Source organism: Nilaparvata lugens, chromosome 3, assembly GCF_014356525.2.
Source record: "Nilaparvata lugens isolate BPH chromosome 3, ASM1435652v1, whole genome shotgun sequence".
Classification (NCBI taxonomy): Eukaryota; Metazoa; Arthropoda; class Insecta; order Hemiptera; family Delphacidae; genus Nilaparvata; species Nilaparvata lugens.
In genome coordinates, this window is record NC_052506.1 from 30,838,254 (window position 1) to 30,860,280 (window position 22,027).

The 22,027-nt window shown below is 33.1% G+C and overlaps 1 protein-coding gene across 1 annotated transcript; it reads right to left on the minus strand.

The window, feature by feature from the left end:
- Positions 1-5,178: 5,178 nt before the first annotated feature.
- Positions 5,179-21,344, minus strand: LOC120348826 (elongation factor G, mitochondrial-like). The gene is made up of 11 exons (XM_039423494.1): positions 21,231-21,344; positions 18,777-18,895; positions 16,455-16,647; positions 15,941-16,112; positions 15,061-15,207; positions 13,907-14,101; positions 13,061-13,213; positions 12,131-12,248; positions 10,400-10,680; positions 8,445-8,653; positions 5,179-5,335 (listed from the first exon to the last, which is right to left on the minus strand). The coding sequence occupies exons 2-10, from the start codon at positions 18,859-18,861 to the stop codon at positions 8,465-8,467; spliced, it is 1,533 nt and encodes a 510-aa protein (XP_039279428.1). The 5' UTR covers positions 18,862-18,895; positions 21,231-21,344; the 3' UTR covers positions 5,179-5,335; positions 8,445-8,464.
- Between the last annotated feature and the right edge of the window lie 683 nt (positions 21,345-22,027).

The window sequence follows — 22,027 nt, forward strand, 5'->3', positions numbered from 1 at the left end:
AACCTAACCTTATGGAACATTATTAGATATAATACAAAAAAACCCAACCCCTAACCCCTTCACATTTAATAATTTAGATTTCAAAGCAAAATCCTAACCTATCTTTCCACCTTTGAAATATCAAAAAGCATAATTCTACCTGGACCCTAGCCCTTTCTAGCATATTGCAATTTTAAAGCAAAAACCTAACCTATCCTAATAAAACATTATTAAATATAACCTAAATAAAACCTAACCCCTAACCCCTTCACATTTAATAATTTAGATTTCAAAGCAAAATCCTAACCCCCTAACCTATCCTTTCACATTTGAAACATCATAAAAGATAACTCTAACTGCACCCTAGCCCCATCTAGCATATTGCAATTTCAAAGCAAAAACCTAACCTATCCTAATAACACATTATTAAATATAAGCTAAATAAAACCTAACCTCTAACCCTTTCACATTAATTTAATACTTTAGATCTATTCATCATCTTTAGAACCAAACATAAACATGTGGTTCATTTCATGAACATGTTCACAAACATGTGGTTCATTAATTTCATGAACATGTTCACAAACATGTGGTTCAAAGCAAAATCCTAGCCCCCTAACCTATCCTTTTACCTTTGATACATCAAAAAACATAACTCTACCTAGACCCTAGCCCCTTCTAGCATATTGCAATTTTAAAGCAAAAACCTAACCTATCCTAATAAAACATTATTAAATATAACCTAAATAAAACCTAACCCTAACTCTTTCACATTTGTTGAACTATAGACAAGGATAGCAACACCATTGCAAATCGAACACTACCATTATAACGTGACCTCACTATAGATACTCAAAGAATACTTTTAAATAACTATCTTATAACTGTGACTGTTGCTGGCCGTTACTCTGTTTCTGAGACAAAGAGAAGCTGCTAAATTTGGAATGTTTACCAAAACGGCGGCCGACGTTTACACTTAGACCAGTTATAGAATAGACACGCCCCATTCTATCTATATTTGTACTGAAAGTCGATGAAGCTAACAACTACTGCCATATCGCCATATCGTGACGTCAACATCGGATAGAAAACTTTTCTGAAGAGTTTGTTTAAATTGTTTTCCATAGCAGATTATGTCCATTTACATGAATAATAATCTACTTTCATCTGAAATAGACACTAGCTGCTAGACACAAACTCCAGATTGTGTCTATCTCAGAAGGATGTTAGTTATTATTCATTAAAATGGTAAAGTCCAGCTGCGCTCCCGCTGAAATAGACACAATCTGCTATGGAAAACAATGTAAACAAACTCTACAGAGAAGTTTTCTATCTGATGCTGACGTCACGATTTGGAGATATGGCAGTGGATGTTGGCTTCATCGACTTTCAGTATGAATATACAATAGGCCGTACCTATTCTATAACTGGTTTAAGTTTTAGCGCAGTGGCAGTGGCGGCAGTGGTTCTCAAAGTGTGGGGTGGGACGAGTCCCCAAAGGGTGGCGCGATGAATGCTCAGGGGGGCACAAAGCTTAGTTGGAAAATGTTTTTAATTTACTTCTAAAATAATTACGATAAGCAATTTTTCTATTTTTCAAATAACATGTGAGTAATTTTTACTCATAAAATATTTATATCAACCGTATTGTCAAATTCAAATTCTCAATCAATAAGTGCTCCCTCAACATTATAGAAAAAGAAAACCTCATTGATCTCCAAGGTAACTTTGCGCTTAATTTGAAGTTTGAAGAATATTCTCTTACATCCATCTGGATTGGTGTGCAAAAGGAACATCCAATTTTGAGTAAAAAGGCATTGAAGATATAGACTCCATTTGCTACGATTTATCCGTGTAGAACTGGGGTTTCTGCTCTAGCTCCCATGAAAAGTGAATATAGACCAAGACTGGATGTGACCCAGGAACTTAAGGGCCCTGCACACCTACGGATTTGGCCTGTCTTGGCTCGGCTCGGGCGAAATCCGTGAGTGTGTAGGCTCTCCCGGCCGGGCGCGTGTAGTTACCAAAAATCTAAATCGCCTAAAAATCGAGATAGCAAAATTTTGATTTCAGATTCGGATTCAGCGCCCTCGAAATAGTAAAATGGTTGGCGGGAGCTCTAAAATAGTCGAAAATGAAAACTCTGTGAGCACTTTAATGTTATTAATGAAGAATTCTATTTCTATGAAGAATTTGGTTGAACTTATAGCAAGAAAGTACTAGTACTGTAAAATAATAATACTAGTGTTTCCCAAAAAAATGTATTAGCTGTAGAATAAACATATTTCAATTTTTTATTCAATAAAAATGAACTTTTTTTATATCATTTTTGTCTTCTTGTGGAAAATTTTATTGAGGAAACTGAAATTGAATCACAATTTTTTTGTCTCTATTTTTAACAGGTTAAAAATTGTATTGACAGTATGACAACCTTTTTCGATCAATGAATTGTCATAGTATTTTAAATACTATCTTACATATAAGATGTAAAGAGTTTTATACCGTACTTATTTGGAGCTGGTTGAGGCTTTACAATATTTTAAGTATAGAGGGTTCAATTCTCTATCTACTGCTACGCTGTGTGAATTAAGAGTTGGTGTGTGTCTGTGTGAGAAAGAGAGAGAGAGAGGTTGATTGATTGATTTTATTGATGGTGTGCTAGGTCTCAAGTTCTCAACAGACCCATTCCACAAAAACAGCATTACAAAATATACATCCAGATAATTAAACAAAATAAACGATATTAACATGAACAAATGGTATTAACGCAATTAAGAAAAAGAGAAATTAGTAGATAATTGGAAAATGACAGATTAATGTTGTTATAATTATAAGATAGCAGAAAGCTCTATCCAGGAGGAAGAGAGAATAGAAAAAAATAAGGGGACAGGGAGAAGAGATGAATAATAAAGTAAAACACATATAAAAAGAAACTACAAATGAAGCACAATTACTTTCAAGTGGCGTTGAAAGATCTGTTAATGAAACTGCACTTCAGCAAACCTCAAAAAGCTTACTGAATTCACATCTATCAGTGTGTGTGTGTGTGTAGAGAAGTGAGGGAAGTGAAAATGGTCAGAGTTGAATTCATATTCAACTCTTTTCATATTCATAGTTGATTTTCTGATTCCATTTTTGGATTCATTTTTTCAAAGTTGAAAATTAAAAAAAAGTTTTAAAAATGTTCATGTTTAGACCTAAACTTTCAAGTGTTCAAACACTTCTAAAAACCTTTCCTTTGTGAGCAAAAAAATATTATCTTATTAACCTAGTACGTTTTTACTATAATAATAGAAAGCTATAAAATTGAATGTTTTCGGGTATTTTCGAAAATGGGACTTACGCTTTAAAGAATTTGGGGTAGCTGAATTCAAATCTGAAATCAATATTCCTCTGCTATCTCCATTATTGGACGATTTAGATTTTGGTGGAGAGTATAGATAGCGTTTTGTTAGTAGGGCAGGCCGGGCTCGCGTTGCTTACTACTAGTGTGTAGTGATTTTGCTCCGAGTCGTTGAAGGACACGAGCCAACACAGGCCAAATCCGCGAGCCAAATCTGTAGGTGTGTAGGGCCCTTTAGAGTAGCGTTATCGGAGCTGACACCCCATTTCAACAAACTCTGTGCGAAAAAAAACAAGCGCATCCTTCACACTGACGCTCTTTGTATTGTTAATTTCTATGAGAAACAAAAATACCGTAACAACTATGTACTATAGTAGCTGTAGTACCTGAATAAATTATAATTTATTTTTTGAATAGAATTTGTTGTTTTATTATGATTATAATTATTGCAACATTGGGTTATTTATATGTATACATATGTATCCACTCTCTGCTCGGTTGAGAAAGGGAACACAGTTCCCGAAAATTTTCGTATCTAATGTAAGTTTTTAAGTGTTTTCAATCAATTTATGTCTTGTGTCTCCTGTTTTAATTCATATTACAAACTTTAAAGTGTTTTCTGTTATGTGCTCAGGCCCGGCCCCAGGGGTGGGCGGACCGGGCGGCTGCCCAGGGCGGCAGGTTTTGGGGGCGGCAAATTTTAAGGAACGGAAAATTTTAAAATACAAAAATACAATGAATTCATAATACAAATGTGAATAGTAAAATTATAAAAGAAGCTTTTCCAACCTCGAGCTAATGAACAACCCAATGATTGGTCTACAATGATCAACAATGTCCCAGGAACGTATGAGTGGTCTAGCAAACATCAAATAGTTCGTTCAGTCCCCAGATCTTGAAGAATTGGTGAAGGAATTACCCCATGCAAAGGTCAGATGAGTTCTACTCAATTAAACAGGTGTGTTGAACGACTTATAGAAATTGTAGTTTTAATTACTTAGCAAATTAAGTAGGCCTAATACTCTGTTGCAGTCTACATCTTAATGCTGTGCAAAGGCTAAAAATACACTTTCTACTGGTGCTATTTTTCAAAGTTTTTCAATTTATTATCACGCTATCAAAATGAAAAAGTTTTCTTAGAAAAACATTTTTTTCCGATCATTACTTTTTGAGATATAATTATGAGCGCCTAAAGTTAAAATTTTTGGGACAAAACATTTCAAATCTGGTAACAGATAAATTCATGAGATTTGAAGGATAAATTCTTCATGATATAAAACTGATTATCATGATTGAATAAAACAAGAAAATTTTGAAAAATTTTCTGAAATATCAATTTTTGAGAAAGTTATTCAATTTACAAAAAAAAAACTCAACTAAACGTTATTTTTGGTCATTGTTTTGGTTTTTAGTAAATTGAATAACTTTCTCAAAAATTAATATTTTCAGAAAATGTTTGTTCTATTCAATCAACAATACCATGAAGAATTTATCCTTTGAATTTAATGGATTTATCTCGTACAGAATTTGAAATGTTCTGTCCCAAACATTTAAACTTTAGGCGCTCATGTTTCAAAATGTAATGATTGGGAAAAAATGTTCTTTTCCATTTTGATAGCTTGATGGTCTAAGGATTGAACCATTCAAGTTCTCATTAAAATATTTCTGAGGCACTCCCGTTTTTATGTGGATTTTTAAATAATACTTGTCGTGAGTACGTGACTAAACAGAGCTAATTCTGTAAAAAATCAAGTTATCAATTGCATATTATATGAAAAAATAAAATAAGTAATTACAAAACAACATATTTTTTCCTTAATGGAATTATTTTGACATAAATGAGAAAACAATGAAAATATGATGAAACAGCTATATTTACAATATTTACAGCTTATTTGTAACAACACAAATAGAAACAGACGTGATCCACATTCACAGTAACTGTGAACACCACTGTTGGTCTTGCTAGCTTTTCTTTCTGTTGGTAACGACAATAACAGCAAACTTCATGTCCTAGAAAAAACCCAAAGCAAATTAATCGCCAGAACAAAATTTAGTAAACTAAAAATTAACTACGGTAAGTACAGAGTGATTTCTTATTCGAGTTATACTATTGTCCCTACAAAATTAAAAATTAACTACGGTAAGTACAGAGTGATTTCTTATTCGAGTTATACTATTGTCCCTACAGCAGTTTTTCACAAACTGATGTCAGATATTTGGGTTTGATGATTAATGGATTACATCAGTGGTTCTCAAAGTGTTGGGGCACGACCCCCAAGGGGGGCGTGATGAATGCTCAGGGGGGGGGGGCGCAAAGCTTGGTTGGAAAATTATTTAAATTTACTTCTAAAATAATTACGATAAGCAATCTTTCTACTTTTAAAATTCTACATGAAAATATTTTAATGAGAACTTGAATGGTTTGGCATGAATTCAAAACCCATTCAAATTCTCAATCAATGAGTGCTCCCTCAACATGATAGAAAATAAAAACCTCATTGATCTCCAAGGTGACTATGCGCTTAAAATGGAGTTTGAAGAATATTCTCTCACATCCTTCTGGACTGGTGTGCACAAGGAAACCCAATTTTGAGTGAAAAGGCATTGAAAATATTGACACCATTTGCGATAACTTATTCGTGTGTTTTCTTTTTAGCTGCCACGAAATAGTAGCCTATATTTCGCACCTAGGGTCGAAAATTAGACTTTTCGGCTCGAAATCGGTTTTCAAGTCCGAGGCCGTAGGCCGAGGACTAGAAAAGATTGAGAGCCGGAAAAACATTTTTGCCCGTGGTGCGAACGCTATTTTTCGCCACACAGAAAAATAAATTATATATATATATATATATATATATATATATATATACATATATATATATATATACATAATTGTTCACTAAGCACTTCCGAAAGCAGAAGTGGAAGGTCATAGCTCTAGCAAATCTGAGGTAATCTGAATATCAGGAAATTGTCCAAGTATTTTTATTTTTTATTCTGATTTGTCTAAATAACCTAAAATATTATGTTCAATTATGAGGGAGGTTGAGTTTATACTTTTTTATTCTTTCAAATGACAATAAGATGATATTATTATAAATGTTTTAATTATTGAATAATGAACACAAATAATGAAAAGTTTATTGATCAGCTGTTTTTTTATCACCTTTCCTAGTTCCATGTTAGCGGCTGGAAAGGGTACTCTTTCCGGCCTAGGCTGGAAAGAAACCTGTTCTGACGTCAGACGAGAGTCGTCTGCAAACAATGTCTTTCAAATCTATGTAGGGACTGGAAAACAACTGCTTTCTGTGCAGTGTGGCGAAAAGTAAATTTACATCAAGACTGGATGTGACCCAGGAACTTAGAGTAGCGTAATCAGGTGTCAGCTACCTCTTTTCAACAAACTCTGTGCGAAAAAACAAGCTCATCCTTCACACTGAAGCTCTTTTTATTGTTAATTGCTATGAGAAACGAAAGTAACAACTATATAGCTATAGTACCTCAATAAATTATAATTGTTTGTATAGAATTTGTTGTTATACGCTTATACATGTAGGGGGCCCCGGCTTACAGCTGAATTATGCGGGGGGGGCTAGATGTGAAAAGTTTGAGAACCTCTGGATTACATCATACAGCTTGTCAATCTCTAGTCCATAATTGATACAAAGACATCGATACATGTATTTATCAATACATGCCACATCCCCCTTCCAAAATGAGAATACCAACAACTCACCTTAGTAATATGGAGGAAATTCCATTTCCTTTTATGTTATCCTTAAAATGCAAAATTTCAAAAAACCTTATATATTATAATATTTATACAGGGGTTTATACGAACTCCCTACCAATACTGTAGGGCATTCTTCCTGGGTAAAAAAAATATCTAAATATCATATTTAAATTGTCCGGAAGTCTTCAGTTACTCACACAGCGGCCATTTTGCTTTTTTCACTTATTATTTTTTTCTAAATAATGGTTGAACATACGGAATTGAAACTTTACACAATCATTTATAACAACTAGATAAAGCTACAAAGAAATTATGATAATTTTTCAAATTCATAAAACAAAATGGCGGCCATTTAAAATTTTGTTTCTTAAATAACTCAGTTCCCTTTGATTTTACAAAAACTTTAAAAGATTAACTTTTTTAAGTGAATTTAATTGCCTATTGATTGGTTCCAGATTTTCTAAGATTGGACCAATATTTATTTAAATATGGCAACATTAGTGATAGATGACCACTGAAAGTTTGTTGCAGTGCAAACCAAGGCAAGCTGATAGAGTCACCTCAATGATGCAACATTCTCTATTTGCATTGAATGTTAATAGTGAGCGATTTTAGTTCATTTCAAACAATAAAATAACGTTACATAACCCTCTAAAGTTGGGTCACCAACCACTAAAGCTGCCATATCTCAGTTAATATTGGTCCAATCGATAGGCAATTGAATTTACTAAAAAAAGTTATTCTTGTAAAGTTTTTGTAAAACCAACGGTTTATGAGTTATTTAAGAAGCAAAATTTTGAATGGCCGCCATTTTGTTTCGATAGAGTTTAAAATTTGTAGTGGGCTACCTACTAGTTTAAAAAATCATATTCTAATCTCATCATATTCTAAACTCATATAATCTAATTTATTATCTTTTTATTCACAGTTCATAATACACACACACACATAATAATATGATCAGAAAAGGACCAAGAGGCCTAGCCCTAAACTGTTCCATTTCCGAATTTTGATAGAATTATGTCTAAAACGTAGGTTATGTTGCTTTACTTTGAATAAAATTTTGAGGAAAACTACAAGCGACTAAAGGGTCACTTTTTGATCTTCTAGCTTCTTCAATAAATATGCAAGCACATGATCATAAACAAGTAATGAGTAATTATTCACTTAACGTTATTTATTTCATTGATTCAGTTGGAAATAGCATCAATGTTGGAACATGTTGCAAATAAAAGATTTTGAAAGGGGTACTTGGATTTTTTTTTATAAACTCTCTAAATCTTGACAAAAATTGAAAATAAATAATTAAGACACAATAGCAAGCAAAGAATAATTATAATGTGAATTGAGGTTTTTGAACCTTCAGAATAAAATAATTGATGCACTTACTATATACTTTGAAGAGAACATCAATTTTTCTTCTTTTTCTTCTCATCTTCACGAACAATTCCTCGGCTTTCGTCATATTTCCTTATTAATTCTTCAGTAACAGCTTGATTGCAAGGAGTGTACCTAGAGTATTCCATTGAATATTCACCCTTGCCTTGAGTTGACGATCTTAGTTCTCCAATAAAGCCAAACATTTCATTTAAAGGAACCTGAAAATTTCAGACGGTAAACTGTGTAAATGTAAAAGTATCTGCAAAGAACTCACACAAATGGAAATTAATGAGAAATTGCATTTATTCAATTAAAAATGAGCGCAGCTATCCAGAGATTGTCAGTTGGGTGTAAGGGTGAGCATACCTGACTGGCAATTAGGAGGTACCGGGTTCGAATCCCGGGCTGGCAAATAATTTTTGGATAGAATTTTCATCTAGCTGTTACAGTAAGTCTTCGGGATGATTTAAATAATTTAATTTGGATTTTCATTTAATAATAATTTGTTTTATCACTTCCACCAAAGTGATTAGCTGATGAAAATAGAGGTTTCAGGTTAACATGGCATTCACCCAAAAATTACACTAAATTTAAATTAAAAGTTAAATCGCTTGTAACATCACAAGAATTTTCACACATATACATATATATATATATATATATATATATATATATATATATATATAAAAGCTATTCTGGGGAGAAGTGTCACTGAGGTTTTTATTAATATGAAATCAAATGCAGCTTGTTTGAAGTATAATATTTCTAAGTTTACAATTAATAGCAATCAGACTTTCTTCTGCCTTTTGTCATAGTCATTCAATTTCAGCTGTTTTCCATTCATAAAATCAAGCCTGGTAAACAGCTGTTTGCAGAACAAATAAACATAATTATTATGATTCTCATTATAGCATACTCTACTGTAATGACATTATATGTTTTCTTTACAGTAGAGTATGTTTTCCTATAGTGAGGTCCACGTTATAATGACAGTGGAGAAATATAGGAGAACAACGATGACGATCCTCTGTCTTGTCAATGTCTTCTATAGACGGTAGTTGATACAGGTTTATTGATGTAATATCAACTGTTCATTCTCGTTTAAAATAATCAATTATATGTTATTAATTCTATTTATCAATAATTTCATAATGAATTTTCATGATTAAAATGAAATATTTTGTTAATCAATTATTAATTCTACATTGTTGAAAGACGATCTGGCAACAGAGCAAAGCGAGCAAGAGATAGCGCTACCCGCTTTGTTGAATGATAGACAAGGATAGCGATACCATTGCTAATCAAACGATTAAGCATTTAATATATAATTATTATTGAACGAAAATCCTAAATAAATGCTGCAAATCACCCCGAAGACCTCTGCTCTGCATTATATATTAATTAGCATTTGAATAAATGCATTCTCTATTTAATTCCATCTGTGATTAAGCATTTATTGAAATAACTTACAAACCACTTTTGAAAAAAATAGGAGTAAAAATTAATAAAGTCAGGTTGACATTTTCATTTCAATCTAAGATACATCATCGTCTAGCCATTATAACATTATTGGGCCACCATAACTGGGTGTTTTTTTTCAATTGATTAATTAATTTATTCATCAATGACATACACACATAATCATAGCATGATTGAAATGAAACAACAGGCTTGGTGTGAGGGCTCGTAATAGTAAGGGCTAGTAATAGTAAGGGCTAGTAATAGTAAGGGCCAGTCAGCCCTTACTAATTTATTCCCGAATTTTGATTAAAAATTAGTCAAAAAAGTTATGTTTCTTCAGCACTTTGAACACAGATATTTTTATCCCAAAATGATGTCAATTAATTCAAGCAATCCACTATAGTAATCAGATAAGAGCTTGAGAAATATTAATAAAAGTTCTAGTAATAATGAGACCATAATGAAGGAAAAAATTATTGATTGATTGGAATAACTTTACCAACCTCAGCATTTATAGTGCACCAGTCAGCCGTACTATCGGTGGACATGATCAAACCACTTCGCTTGTTCAAGTGACTTATGAGGTTACCCTGGAACTCGATGGGCGCCGACACCTCGACGAGCATGACAGGCTCGAGGATGTTCCACTGGCCCTCCTGGCAAGCCTGCTTGAAGGCGCCCTGCGCAGCCAGGTTGAACGCGTACTCGCTCGAGTCCACCGTGTGGTGTGCTCCGTCCAGCAGCTTGAAGAACAGGCCCGACACTCGGTGTCCGGTCAACATTCCTGGTCAAACATTCACTTCAGTCAACATCATTCTACATTGTACAAGTCACGTGCATTTTGCTTGTTTCTGACGGCATTCCACATTTTATTAATCGGGTTTGAAGAATTTTAATAGATTTGCCCTGGCTGCCATTTCAATACCATCGAGTATGCTATTGTATTGTAGCTGTTAGGTATTACCTTTCTTTCTTTTTTCATTTTTGACACACCTGCTTGAAACACCTCGGTCGGTTGCAATATTCAACTAATGCAGGAGCTTTGTGACCCCTACCGTCCACTTCCACCAACCAGGATAATATTAAGACTCAGAGTCAGTAAGGGTAAGACCAGAACGGTCGGGTCGATGTTTAGCTTTCAGTTTAGGTAACGCTTGCAATTAACATCCATGTAAAGCTGGGTTTTCGTTTGTGCGTAAATGCCGTCGTCGACCACAACAGCATGAGGATCTCAGATTAGGTAGATTTCAATTTGTCTAAATAACCTAGAAGATTATGTTTTAATGGTGGAGGTTGAGTTTATACTTTTAAACAATATGTTGATATTATTAGAAATGATTGATTCTTGAATAATAAACACATATAATGAAAAGTTATTTGATCAGGTGTTTTAGAAAATTTGAAACTTGGACAATATGAATGTCATCCGAAAACAATGCTTGTTGTCGTCGACGTCGACAGTTTACGCACAAACCAAGCCCCATCTTATAGCCCAGTCAAATATCTGTTACTAGTACTAATTATCAGTTTATTTCTATCCTAAATTAAAACATCAAGTCATTTTACAAGAAGAGTCCTGTAATAGCTTCTCCTTGTTTCAAATTAGCTCATTCATAATCACTGCACTAAACTAATAAATTATTTTTTTCCACTTTCACTGAGCATTCCTGGAGGTTTAAATCAGATCTGTTGGCTTCTTTCTTTTCAATCTGCGTGTTAATGCTTGAGTTGTCCACAAGCTGGATTGCCTCAACATTTTGGTGGTGATGTAGAGCCTCTTCATAGGTCCTTGCTGTTTTTACAATCATCTCCTTGACTGTCTCCACCTGAAGGTCTCTATGAAGGTCGGCGTTCCTGATGAAATATAAAGCATTGATAGCATTTCGCAGAAACTTGTTTTGAAATTGTTGGATGATGCCAATATCGCTCTCTACTGTACAGTCCCACAGTTGCGCACCATACAAATCAGTATTTGTTTGTATAGAAGAATTTTATTCTAGGTTGAATTCCTTCCTTTCAACCAATACATCCTACTATACTTGTAGTTGAGCTCATCCCTCTTTTTCTTGACACGGCTTTTCTACCGAAGTTTGGCATCCAGAGTAATACCAATATATTTTGCCGCGTTTGCATAATGATGGTATCACGTGGTTGATGATTCTAGATCCTTACTGTATACAACTGTGAATCTCAATCAAAAACTTAACAAGAGTCTAAAATAATATCCAAATTACCTCTTTCGCACATGAGTTCGAATCCTTTTCGGACACCAGGGATGAATTGCTTCGGCACATTGGTTCCAACTGTCAGGTCTTTGAATATATTCACAGTGTTCTGATGTGCTGGCAAAGGCTGCACAAGACAAAAAAGCAATATGATAACCGAATAACTGGACAGAATATCGTGAGCTACATTACAGTGTGCAATGTGACTATGTTCAACTGTTTAGTTTGGTTTTTTGTCAAAAAAAACACTATATTCAAGGGTAATCTAGGTACTTATTAACTTGATAATATGTGACATGCCATGTACTAGATTTGAAGAAATGAACATGTTTCTATCGAACAATAAAAAATACATCAATGATCCAGCTTGATATGCCAATTTATTTTCACCATGCCATATATTAATCGAGATTAAAAGTATAAAAGAGGACCAACAGATTTTTTCCAATGAAGGTAATCATTTTTACATTATACATGGAATGGATGATGATTCACAGAGAAAGCTATTAGTCTTTAATAAGTCACATCATAAAATTATAGGAAGCCTGTGAGAACTAGAATACTGATAGAAATTTGCTACATTACATTTTTTCAAGACTAACTCAAGTGCTTCAAGAACTAAGCTTCAAATTTTAAAAATAATATTTCTAACAGTTTTATAAGATTGAAGTATCAATTTCAGGAATTCTCGAACTGATAGCATACATAAAAAATACTGCAGTCAATATAAAATTTCCGATTTAATGCCAATTATTAGAAAGATTCGAATACACCAATCCTATTCATAAAAAGAGCAAGTTGCTAATGGAGAGCACATCCACGAAACAATTTACTATTAACACAGCTAAATTAGACAGCAAATTATTGAAATAAGTTTGATTATCAAATGTTCAGTTGGTTAATAGGTTTTTGCGAAAACTGAAAATGTAAAAACCTTACCTCTATTACTCCAATAACTCGCGCAAATTGGCCTTGTCCTCCAGACTGCTTTTTGTGAAGGTAATCGAATTCAAATGGCTGAGTTAAAGTCTCTCTGAATGATACCTTGGGTTTTCCCAGTTTCACCTTACAGTTGTATTCCTTCTCCAATCTCTGAAAATCGAATTGTATACTGAAGATTAAGTAGATATTACAAAACAAAATTCTTAATAAACAATATTAGTAAATCACTGACAAACTTGAGCATTCATAATTTCGCATCTACCATTTCTCGGGGCTTTCCCGACTTATTTTGGATGGATAAGTGGATCCAACTGGATGCCTGGAGACAGTAATTGAGTCAGGAAAGATGCCATGAAATTAATTAGGTGCGGTACATCCTGAAGAGCTTTAACAGCAGAACTGATTCAATCTGAAGTCCATCGCATTAGCAAATATTTTAAATCCATAACGACAGTAATAGGTGCTGCCACATTAATCGAAATATAATTTCTATATTTTTTTATATAAAAAAAATCTTGGAGATACAAAGGAATTTGTAGAATATAATTCTTTGAAAATGAGAAGATTTCAAATTATAAGAATTGATCATAATCAATTATTGTTATGAATTTTATAATATAATATTAACACTTAATTCTCGAACGAAATAAAATGGAGCTGCCAATGAAATACAATATTTTTCTCCATAGGTCATTTTCACCCATGTTGAATCAATGAACCGTTTGGTTTTTGTAACTGTATGTTATGAATTCTGATATTAAGTTACATTTCTTTCGTTATTATAATATATATTTTATTAACAAACATAATTAATTTTATGATTTTAATTTTGAAGATTTTTACCTGTGCATAGATTTCTAGATGCAGCTCTCCCATTCCTGAGACTAGGGTTTCTTTGACATCATCATCGAAATAATAATGAAAAGTGGGGTCTTCTTTTGTGAATCTTGAAATTCCTTTTGGAAGATTATCACGATCTTTTGTGGTTAGAGGTGTGATAGACATTGAAACCACAGGATCAGGAACAAATATCGATTCCTGAAAAAATTTCAAATGAAAATAGCAAGATCCAAAAATTTAACTTGCATTGAAAGGATTTGATTACTAATGTTATGTAACCTGGTATCAAACAAATTTTACTTAATAGAGAATAGAGCGAAGCACCACTTGCTTTATCAAATAACGTGATACACGAGTCACTTCAGATATTTCATGGTCGTCAGTTGAAGATCTCGAAGAGACAACTTGGAAACTCATGTTTTTCATGCAGGCGCATGAATCTTAACTCATCACATGGATAAATGCTTATCAGCGCAACCACGACACCAATCGCTTCCCTACTAAAAAGCAGATTAATGAGGAGGATAAATCTGTAACTTTATCAAATACATGTAAATAATATGTTATGAATTTACAAATGATAAATAACGATTCTTCTTAATAGCAGATGACTTGCCAATGTCACACCGCTACTCATAGTTAAGGTACAGTAGCATTTCTAAGAATACACAGTTTATTTAGAGTCCGAGTGATAGACCTAAGTTCTACGAAACGATACAAAATCAGAGAACAATACCAACATATTATATTATTTCCTTTAATGAATGCACTTGATTCGAAAAAAAAACAAATAAACCTGCAATTATAGGAGCATCTAAATGTGTTTCTTGATCTTTGTTTTGGCGCTAGCCGCATCAAAAATGACTCGGTTTCAAGTTTATACGGGCTTACATAAATTTTACAAAATTCTTTTAATAAGTAAAGATTTCAATTTCTTAACAGAGATTGAATTTAGTGTTCATTATTGGTTTCAAGTTTGTTCTAAGGCACTTTTTTGGTTTGTGATTCATTTCAAGGAACTGGAACTCATCTTTAGCGAACAATGACCCATCTTTTCAACAGTCGAAAAATTATGTTTTTGTTGGTCAGATTGGGCTACTTAGCTAAGATTAATAATCTAAAGTTGAATCGTTTACTTTACAGTCTTTCTCACTTACCAGTGACAGATTAAGATTTGGGTCGACAACGAACGTATCTCCACTGGCGCAGTCGACACCGAACAATGCGAAAATATCGCCAGCAAATACGTCTTCAACATCCTCCATTTGATTCGAATGAAGCCGAACCAAACGAGGAATGCGAACCTAAAATCAAAATTAAACTAGTCTATATTAATCAAATTATCTATTTTTATTAAAATAGGAATCAACTCTTGTTATATTTGGCATAAATTTGAGCAACTCCTCAACTACAAACTCAATTGATACTAATCGGGAACAGTATACCAAGAAATGCCATCCTACCTTCTACCTAGCAAAGATGGATCCCAGTCACGACCGAAACATCTCTAGCTAGTGAGTAGGCTAATTATCAGCATCAATCCTCATGAAAATTGGGTGCTGTAGCTTTCGCAACATTGCTTCAATAATATTTTCAAAACATTCAGATAAGCCTACATTATAGGCTATCGTACAAATTCATTATAATATAACGAATAACTATCAATTTATCAATTGTACAAAATGTCAAGCACTATAAAAATAACTGCTAAAATGAAACTAATGTGAACTATAAAAAATAGCAAACTGGGGATAACCTAGCATGAAATGCTCTTCAATTACACGCTTAGTAGAAACAAATAAGAGTTGGTAAAACCCCTATTTCACTAACAATTTCAAAGTCGCGCTTGTTTACTATTTTCCCCATTCCTCCACTGACAATCCAAGGATTTTCTCGTAATGTGCCTGAGAAAACACAGAAGGATAGCTGTTGTAGTGTAAAATAACAATTAAGTCAAGAGTCAGCTAATTAAAACTTTGAAAAATTAAATAATAATATGCTGAAATAAATTATTAGACTAATAATTTGTTTACATACCTTTTTCTTGGTCCGAACATTAATAATTGAATCACCTTTCTTCAATTTGCCTTGATAGCATCTTAGATATGTCAACTGTCCAAAACGTCCTGCTTCTAGTTTGAAAGCAAGAGAGATAAATGGCGTTGAACCATCTCGCACAGGATTCAAAAGAATTTTTTCTGGTTCTTCGCTGTTGAAAAATCAATCATTAAATACAAAGTTTTACTTTATTAAGATTGAAAAAGCAAGATTTGACATTTAAATTGAATTTGGCGACCATTAACACAGAGCCATTCATCTGTGTTAATGATTCGTGTAATGGCTGTGTTGATCATTCTCCACTCCCACATACTAATTGAAAAACACAAACAAATACACTTATTCAACATAACAGTGATATCTAACACTTCAGTAAAGTGGACCATGCAATTATTTTTCATGAGTGTACATATAAAGGGCATATATCAGGGCTTTATCCAGCTCCATCTCTGCATTTACAGACGTAGAAATGGTAAACAATGGTTTAACTTACTCTTTGGTTTTTTCTCTCAAGGCATAGTTCTCCACTTCTCCTGGGTTCGGGAGATAATCGAGAACTCCATCTAGAAATGGTTGAATGGCCTTGTTCTTCAAAGCACTTCCAAGCATCACTGGAGTGAATGTTCGTTTTAGACAGACCCGACGAATCGCTTCTTTCAGCTCTTGCACTGATGGTGATTTTTCCTCTAGAAAATACACAACATACAAAAATAAAGCAATACAATGTGATTTATGCTTGGATTATCTGATTAATTTGCTTGGATAAGTTTATTATTTTCGTATTTATGCATTTTTCATAATTTATGTATTAGTCAAGAAGTACAATTTGTGCTGGAAGAATATTTCTGATAGAGTGCAGTTCACAAAAAGAGTGGTAAACTGCTGGAAGTAGCAACAGTAGATGAACCTCTCCTCTAATGGATGATGCCCACGCTAGTATTCGCTTGAGCGTGGTTAATGAAATGGAATTGAAAAATATCTAATTATGATTTTGGTATTATGTATGCTTCATTTTTATTTTATTATTTTATACTTTTGATTATAAAATTATGTATTTAAATTTTATTATGTTTTGAATATGTATTTATTGTATGGCAAATAAATGATTTGATTTGAAAATGGTATCACGATATAAAATCCATATGCTTTGCGGGATTCAAACCCACCACTGCTCCAGCATCAGTCTAACAAAACAGTTCTAATAGTAATAGTTATTTGTGCAACTAGTGCGCAAAGTGACAGTTTGCTGCACCGAAAGAAACGTTTACGCCCGTGCCGTAGGCGAGGGCGGAATGGCTTCTTGAGTGCAGCAGAGGAACTTTGCGCACGTATTTCACATTAAATTTTTCCTACAGTTACCATTGAATATGAAAAGTGGGTAACTATGGGTAAAATGATGGCTGAAATCCATCAAATATGTTTGTGTGTGTGATGCTGTTATTAATAACAACCTTAATTCATTTAAAAATTAATAATCCAATTGAAGTTGAAAATTCTCAGCCTAAGTTCTCATTTTTATTCATTCAAGAATCAGAAAAAATACAGATAGAACAAAAAATTCGCATTCAAAATACACGCCAACAGCTGATTGGGATGGCTGCAAGATGGCTGTACCGACAAGCGCGCGACCTAGCGGGAAGAATCGTACCTAAGTTTGTTTCATCCAGCTAAAAAGTACTGAAACAGGTTTCAGAAATTTAGACTTTTGATCAAATTACCAAGAAAAATGCTCAAAGTAAACTGAAAAATATTTATAAAAATAACATAGACAACAGAGAATATTTATTGTAGTATTCTTATGTTTTTTATTATTTTTATTTGTATGGATATCGAACGGTAATCATTTAACCTTAAAATTCGAATTTTATAATGTATATTTGCTACTTTTCTCATTGCTTGCAGTTGAAATAATAATTATCAATAGAAAAGAACTATTATTTATTAAATGATGAGAATTCGTAAATGATGATTATTTAATTATGATTTAGATGAACATTATTCTTGTTTTGGATTTCTAGATTGGGATTTTATCATAAATGTAGGGTAGCCATTGAAATGATTCTTATCTAAATCTAACCACAGTCATTGATACCAACTTAATTTTTGTTCTCGTGCACTAATCCTCCATATAACCCACCAACTATTTTGTGTTGCCATTTGCAAATCTGGAGTACGCAAAGTAATACTTCGCGCACTAGCGCGGAAAAGTGATTCTTTGCGTTCTGTAATCAGTGCAGGAATGGCCACTTTCCAAGGTAACGGTAGGAAAAATATATAGTAAACTTCAATAGAAATTTGTGCTAAATGAACAAAAATATGAGCTGCACAGCCTATTCCAAGGGAATTCCAATAGATTCCTCATGCAGTCTTGTGAACGGACCAATGCTCACTGACACTCAATTACTTAACTTATGAATTAACAAAAACGTATGATCAATGTTTATTCATTCATCCACATTCATGTCACAGTTTTTAAGTATGAAAAAATTATTCGTGGCTTTGATAATAATATGTCAAATACTGTATTTTGAAATGACTATCATCCACACTGGAAGATACTAAAGGGATTGAGCTTTATAATAGTCTAATAATGAGCGTATTTATATTATATCACAGTACAATATTATGAAGTCTACGGATACAGTAGAAATGATTGAATAATATTAGAGGTAATATTCAGACGTACAGACTGACAGGGGTCAATATTGAAGTATGTAATTAATATCTGGTGAACATTTTAAAAGCAAGATGAACATGCCAAGTTATGGTTTCGAGTTTCACCTTTTTTACTATTAGGAACGTATAATGAAATTACCTAAGAACATCTCTCCAAGGCGTTCATCAGCATTAGAAACACTTTCCACAAGCTCCTGCCGAAAATCATTTGCTTGACTTCTCATCTCTTTTGGAATTTCATCCTCCCGGATAATATCTCTGAAAAAGTCAAATGATATGTCACCAAGCACTAATACTTCAAGAAGCAATATAAATACATAGCCAGAGATACATATGAAAATTGATGTTCTGTATTCATTTATATTTGTATTCATATTCTGAATTACAATGTAACTTGGTTATTGCGGCCGAGGCAGTTTTCTATTTTGTCTCAGGACTGAATGGTTGAAGGAAGCTCTGATAAATTTTGTCTAGAAATTGAAAATGATTCACAGCTCAATCCAATTTTGAAAAATGTTTGAACAGAGATTTTCAACTGTAGTGATAGGTTTATAATTTTTTTAAAAGTTTAACAAGGCTTTAAACTTTGAAAAAATCAATTCATTCATCTTCACTGACTTTTCAATGGAGAAATGTGCGTTCACTTGGTTTCTCCAGGTACACAAGTTTTAGAAGGCGTAAACATTTTTTATACAAAGAATGTTATTCTTGAATATCATGTATCGCTTGTACTTTATATAATTTCAACTAATCATTTTGTTTTCTGTCTACTCCAATATCGTGAGATATGGTACTAGATTATGATACCGATGATAAAATTTATTGGGATAAGCATTTCTGTGAGTATAACTTTTGAATAAATAAATACAGCAGATGAATAAAACATGAATGTATGGAAGATAAAAATTGTTTTGGATCGAGGCATTTCACCTACTTCCTGCTTTATACTTTCTTTGCAATCCATTTTTTAATGAGTCGTTCGACTAAAGTGAGGTCCACGTTATAATGACAGTATATTATTGATAATGGTGTTGTTCTGCTTTTCTATCATTTGACAAAGCAGATAGCGCTATACCTTTCTAGCTTTACATACAATGTTGTCAGTTTGGCAGAAATAGAATATATATATATATAAATTAAAACAGGAGACACAAGATATAGATTGAAAACACTTAAAAACTTACATGAATGTAAAACTTAAACTGTATGTAAGTTTTTAAGTGTTTTCAATCTAAATCTTGTGTCTCCTGTTTTAATATATATTACAAACTTTAAAGTGTCTTCTGTTATGTGCTATATATATATATATAATAATTTTTTTTTACTTTTGACAGTGACAGTACAGATGTAAACAAACAATCGTCAGGTCATCCACAATTATTTTTATTTTGCTTCTAAAAAATACTTGAGTAAGGTACGCATCGAATCGTATAATTCATTTTAAAATTTATTGTTGAATGTGTTTAGATATTACCGCATGAGAAACAATTACACAGGAGTTGACATTTTATAAGTTGAAACTTTGACCATCCTGGTCCTTTCTCACAAATAGGCTTCAGTTATAGGTTGGGTTTAGCACGGTATAGATTACCAGTACCGGTATAAATATTGAAAGGCTATTTCAGAATTATTTCCATTAAAATTATTCTAATATATTTCTATTTCGATATTACTTTCAAAATAAATTGAAATAGAATACCTACCGAATAACTGAATTTCTGTTGATTTGAAGTATCAAAGCTTTTAAAACTAGCCACTGAAATTTAAGGTGTGTGTGAGAATAAAAATCTGATCTTAGTTATGGAAGTTTTTTAATTGTGAAAAGGGATATTTCATTGATGAATGTAATTTGACATGAAATTGATAATAATTATCAAAGAAAATGAAAATTAATACTAGATCAAAATGTGTTAGGATGATTTGAGTTACTGCTATTCAATATAGATGGCTGTGTTTTAGTAGTCTGTGGCAAAATGGAGACAAATACAGAGAATCGGCAACCCTTTTCTCCCATATTTTTTCACTGTCATTATAGCGTGGACCTCACCAATCACTATATAGGTCTTTTCTTGTTTAAACAAAATGTTAGGCTCAACACACACTTACGCGCCCAAGTCGAGAAGAGACTGCGACTCTAGCCTCTTCTTAACGCAGCATGTGTTTTCAAATGGCGAGGTCGCGGAGACTAGAATCGACTGGTCTGAGTTTCACCATTTGAAAACACATGCAGCGTCGAGTAGAGACTAGAGTCGCAGTCTCTTCTCGACTTGAGCCACAAAAGTGTGAGTTGAGCCTTAATATTCCATATTCGAATATAAAATGTTAAAAAATACGAAAAGTAAGAATTAAAATCTTAATTAAAGATTTTAATTCGCATGTGAACAAGAAGCTAGAGAGCATAGAGCACAATAAGCTATGAAAGTTTGTCATCGCAATCAAGCTTCGACTCCTCAAATGACACTTGTTTGATACTATCTTGTCATGTTGGTCTGTGATGATTTGTCGATAAAATAGGAAGTACAGAGAACTCAGTAAGAGCCGAACTTGAAAAGTAGAAGGTGATGAAAATTTAATAATATTTAAAATAACTTGCCCGTATTCGCCGTCGAAATAGATTGCTTTTTCATGAATTAGATCAACCACTCCTTCGAGGTTTTTTTCGAGTCCTATTGGCAATTGAAGAAAGGCGGCGTTATGCCTCAGTTTGTTTCTGCAACAAGAAATTCAGATGATCACATTACAATTACTATTCTATAAAGATGATTGAAAACTTACAAGCATTGTTTTGATAAGTCATCATAAATGAACAATGAATGAACATAATACAGTTATATCAATATGAACAATATATCAATGTTTTACTTAAACTTGAAAAATAATTACTGTGGAAATATAATGTCTACACCCTGAAATTTATTAATAAGTCCAAATGATTATTGATAAAATACTCGTATGTAGGGAAATGAAACCAAGGCAAAGTTTGTAGTCTGCGAATCAAGAATGATAAGTGATGACTCATAAATTATTATACTAGTCTGTGTAAAATAAGATGAGACTTGGCCCTCCATACAGGGTTGCCAAATCGTGTAAAATTGCAACTTTCTCAAATTTCCAATTCAACGTCAGAATTGGATGTAGAATATCATCCCCGATATAATTTCAATTATTTCTGAAAAACTTTCTCGCTTTCACCACCCACTTATCTTTTGAAACAAAAAAGTTTCCAGCATGTCGAAAATGTCATGTTTTCTGCTCGAAATGTCTCGACATAGACGAACATAATCATTAATTAAAGAATAACTATAGGTCGAATAAAAATTATTCAGACACCAATAGAAAGAAGACATTCTCCTTGTTAATTTGATATGAAATTATTACGCATTACGACGC

Coding starts and splice junctions, on each gene's coding strand:
- LOC120348826 (XM_039423494.1), bottom strand. CDS start 18,861: ATGAGAAGTCAAGCAAATGATTTTCGGCAGGAGCTTGTGGAAAGTGTT. Junction 12,249..13,060: donor GAGTTATTGGAGTAATAGAG/GTAAGGTTTTTA, acceptor TGTCTTGTGCAG/CCTTTGCCAGCACATCAGAA. Junction 8,654..10,399: donor GGTGCACTATAAATGCTGAG/GTTGGTAAAGTT, acceptor TGAAATTTTCAG/GTTCCTTTAAATGAAATGTT.